This window comes from Echinops telfairi, unplaced genomic scaffold (genome assembly GCF_000313985.2).
Source record: "Echinops telfairi isolate 266 unplaced genomic scaffold, ASM31398v2 ScPeMD7_23;HRSCAF=83, whole genome shotgun sequence".
NCBI classification, from domain to species: domain Eukaryota; kingdom Metazoa; phylum Chordata; class Mammalia; order Afrosoricida; family Tenrecidae; genus Echinops; species Echinops telfairi.
The window spans coordinates 79,153,852-79,157,621 of record NW_022103920.1 but is presented as its reverse complement, the minus strand read 5'-3'; the positions used below and the strand labels follow the sequence as shown (position 1 = coordinate 79,157,621).

General features: G+C 47.9%; 1 protein-coding gene across 1 annotated transcript in view; it reads left to right on the top strand.

The window, feature by feature from the left end:
• Positions 1–112: 112 nt before the first annotated feature.
• Positions 113–3,770, top strand: part of RAPGEF5 (Rap guanine nucleotide exchange factor 5) — a 46,608-nt gene continuing 42,950 nt past the window's right edge. Inside the window, exon 1 of the mRNA XM_030885208.2 lies at positions 113–445. Coding sequence (XP_030741068.1) covers positions 154–445 — 292 coding nt within the window. The 5' untranslated portion in view covers positions 113–153. The remainder of the gene's footprint in view (positions 446–3,770) is intronic.

Below are 3,770 nucleotides of genomic sequence, written 5' to 3'. Positions count from 1 at the left end.
CCGCCCCGCCCCTCCTCTCCCCGCCTCCGGGCCGCAGCGGCGGAGCTGACTGCGGACCTCTCGGCTGCCAGATGGATTCCGCGCCCCGCGCCAGGACCGGGGTGGCAAGATCTGGGCGCCTTTAGGGGATGCCTTTGTTACCCACCGCGCACCATGGGCAGCTCGCGGCTCCGGGTCTTTGACCCGCCTCTAGAGCGCAAGGAATCCGCGGCGCTCGCCGACCGCGAGCTGCCCTTGCCCACCTTCGACGTGCCTTATTTCAAATACATCGACGAGGAGGACGAGGACGACGAGTGGAGCAGCCGCTCCCAGTCTTCCACCGAGGAGGACTCAGTGGACTCTCTGCTCTCCGACAGATACGTGGTGGTGTCCGGGACGCCGGAGAAGATTTTGGAGCATCTTTTGAATGACTTGCACCTGGAAGAAGTCCAGGACAAAGAAACAGGTAAGCCCCGAGGTCCCCGGCCCCCAGGGGATTCCCAGCGGGCGGATGCCCTGGTCTGTGTGCGCCCGGGGCAAGGCGCCCACTGCTAGCCGCCACCGGGCGGGTGGGAAGAGCTGGGGCTTTGTGTGCCTCCCCCTGTGCCGTGCGCCGATTTGCTTGAATCCAGTAAAAGGACGCCGGCAGGTCCCTGGCCGCCGCAGGGCCAGTCGCTGCGGACAGAACTACCTGTGAGGGCAGCTCTTCTTGCTTCTCTGGCGATTTTTACCAAATCTCACCTAAAGGCAGCTGGCAAGAGACCAGTGTGTCAGGTGAAGAAACAAATACAGTGGCGGGGGGTGGGGTGGCGGGTGGGGGTAGTGGGGGGGGTGGCCAAGGGTCCACCTAGCATCTTGGAAGCGTTGAGCTGGGGGGGCGTAGCCTCCCTGCCACCGTGCCAGCAATTCACTGGACTATTCAGCAGCTACATGAGCAACTTCTGCAGATTTTGTTGTTGTGGTTCCCAAGCGCTTTATAAAGCGTGCTCAGAGCAAGCCCCTGGTGTACAGAATATGAGGCTTAGAGCTTTTGTTTTTTTGCGCAAGAAATTGTCATTTACTGAAGCCTTATTGATCTTACTTCTTGTCCCTTCTATTTAACCCCAGAGCTAACCGTCCATTTACCTTTGACATCCATGCACTTTCGGAAACACTGGCACTCACTCCGCTTATGAAATGACTAACTCACCAGCCCTTAGCCCAGAAGGGAGAGGACTTGCTTTTACTCCCGAGAAATTGCTCTGGTCTGGACCAGTTGTCCAGTGAGCAGGCCTCCGGGCCAAAACTTAGCATTTGTATCTGGATCTCTTGGTTAAAACGCATGTCTTTTTCAGCCACCATAGATAAAGAGTCCCTACCTGTGATGGTCTTACTTTGCAACATGTTATGGCAACAAGAAAGGCAGTTTGTACCTGCATGACTGCAGGGACACCCCTGGGGTTCCAGAGATTGCCAAGTGACAGTTGAAGTCCAAGTAGTTTTGTCTGCACCCAGTTGATGCTGGCTCTCTCTCTTGCCTTCTAAAAGACATTAAGAAGCACAGGATGTGTGAAATACGTTGATAAGTTAACAAGAGAGAACAAAGAACAAAGTCACCCCATCAGGTACTCTATAGTAATGTTCTCATTTGGTTCTCAAAGTGGAAATAGATGTCTGAATTTTTTGCTTATTTTTTTTAGGGGGGCATGGAATTAATATCATTTACACACTCAGAAAAATAAACTAGACGAAAACTCCTATCTCCCTGCCATTTGCTGGGTTTGGTTTTGTATGTCTGGATTGACAGTGGTCTATCTGGGCACGCACTGTCCCTGTACTCTGCTTCATCAGATACAATTGTCATGGAACTGGGTGTGATTTTCCATATGCTGATGAGTAGACAGCTTTACACAGGAGGCTCCAGCTGGATTGCAGACAAGTTGTCTGCCGCGGCAAGGGCAGGGCATCTTTAAGTAGGGATAGAGGCTTGGGAAGATGGAAAGCTTTCTTCTTGCTATTTTTTTAATAGAAGGCTTTGTGCCTAGTTCATATTTTAAAACATATAAATCAGTAAGTCAATAGTAGGCCTGTTTTGTCTTTTTAGATGCTTTCAATCTGTCACTACTTTTCTGTTAGCTTGTTTTTTAACCTTTGAGAGAAATGGCCCAGGTACCCTTTGGCTTGGCACAGTCTAACACTGGAGTGGAGACTGAACTTCATTACTGTTGCTAATGCCAGTAGTGTCCAGTTGTTGGGAAATGGCCATAGATGGAAAAATGGATGAATAGATGGGTAGGTAGGTAGGTAGGTAGGTAGATAGATAGATGATATAGTGCTTAGCCACTGTTTTCTCAATCATACACATGCTGGAGTCAGTCATGTCACTTCAACCATGCATACACCAAAGCAAAGAGAGCCAGGACTTGAACTTTGTAGCACCACTAAAGACAGGGCAATGGGACCCAGTTGGGGTCAGCCTCTCCTGATTCTAGGCCGTGCCCACTTAGATTGAAGTCAAAGGCTTATGAAACTTCTGATTTTAATGGATACACTTGAGAAAAAAAATTGGCAACACTTTCTTCCCCTTTAAGTCAGAGTTTTGTGGGTGAGGGAGAGTCAAATCTAGAGACGGTGTTTGATGTGTTTAACTGGGACCCTTAAGTGGCAGTCACATGCAGTTCTTCAAAACGGCAAGTAGGCACTTGAAGAAAATACAACAGGGAAGCCACTATGGGTTTTATTGATAACGGTTAAGTATAATATAAAATTAAATAAATTGCATATGGAAATTGATGATTGATTATCAGTTTGTTCTAGTTTGGAGTCAGAAATGTGTTTAGTGTATTTGAGGCCCCCTTTCCCTGGCCAAGGTGAATTCTAGTTCTTTATCTTGGTCAGGTTGAAAGTCCTCATTCTAAAAGACCTGTGTGTGTGAGAGCCTCATAGAGTAGTAAAAACCATATGGAAGGCAGATGGAGGAAAATGAGAAGGGCTGCAATGTAAGTCTACTGCAGCGTTTTTATGTTCTTGAGTGCCCCTTTTAGGGAGATGGAGCCAGATGGGGGCATGTGCAGCCAGATGGCGATCCTCTGTGTGGCCCCCAATGGTGATGAGTGGAAAGGCTGGATGGGAGGAAATAGATGCTCCTGGCAGCTGGAAAGAGTCTGTCTGGATTCTTACATCCTACATTCCTGCACCTACCACAGACTGGGGAAGATGGCTGAGTCAGGGAAGAGAGCCCCTTCTCATCTCTTTCCACGTCAGAGGCACTTCGTTGTGAAAATGTAGGCGCAGGCTCATTCGAAGACACCTTCTTTGCTTCCCTAGGACTGTATTAGTGGTTACTAATTGGTGTTAACATGCATATGGCAGCAGGTGTATTTAATTGGCTGGGATAGGGAGGAACATGCCCAGAGTACATGAAGGACTCTGGTGATGATCCTTGAAATGCAACCTTGCTAAGGATTTCCCTGAGTAGTTTTGGTCCCCAGAACACTGGCTGTTCTTATTTTCACTATTTCCTCTGTGCATACCTTTCCTCACTGGTAATACTGGGCACAGAGTGTCACCTCAACATTTGTGGAGTGAATTCTTTTTTTTTTGACCTCTTAAAGGAAAGAACTACGAGGCAAAGGGCATTTATAGAGGTCTAAATACAGGCATGTACATATGTAATTATTTTTTTATATGATGGGAAAATAGATCTATGTGCATGTATTTATAGGTTTAGTATTAAGGTAGCAGATGGACATTGGGTCTCTACTCAAGTACTCCCTCAATGCAAGAACACTTTGTTCTATTAAACTGGCATT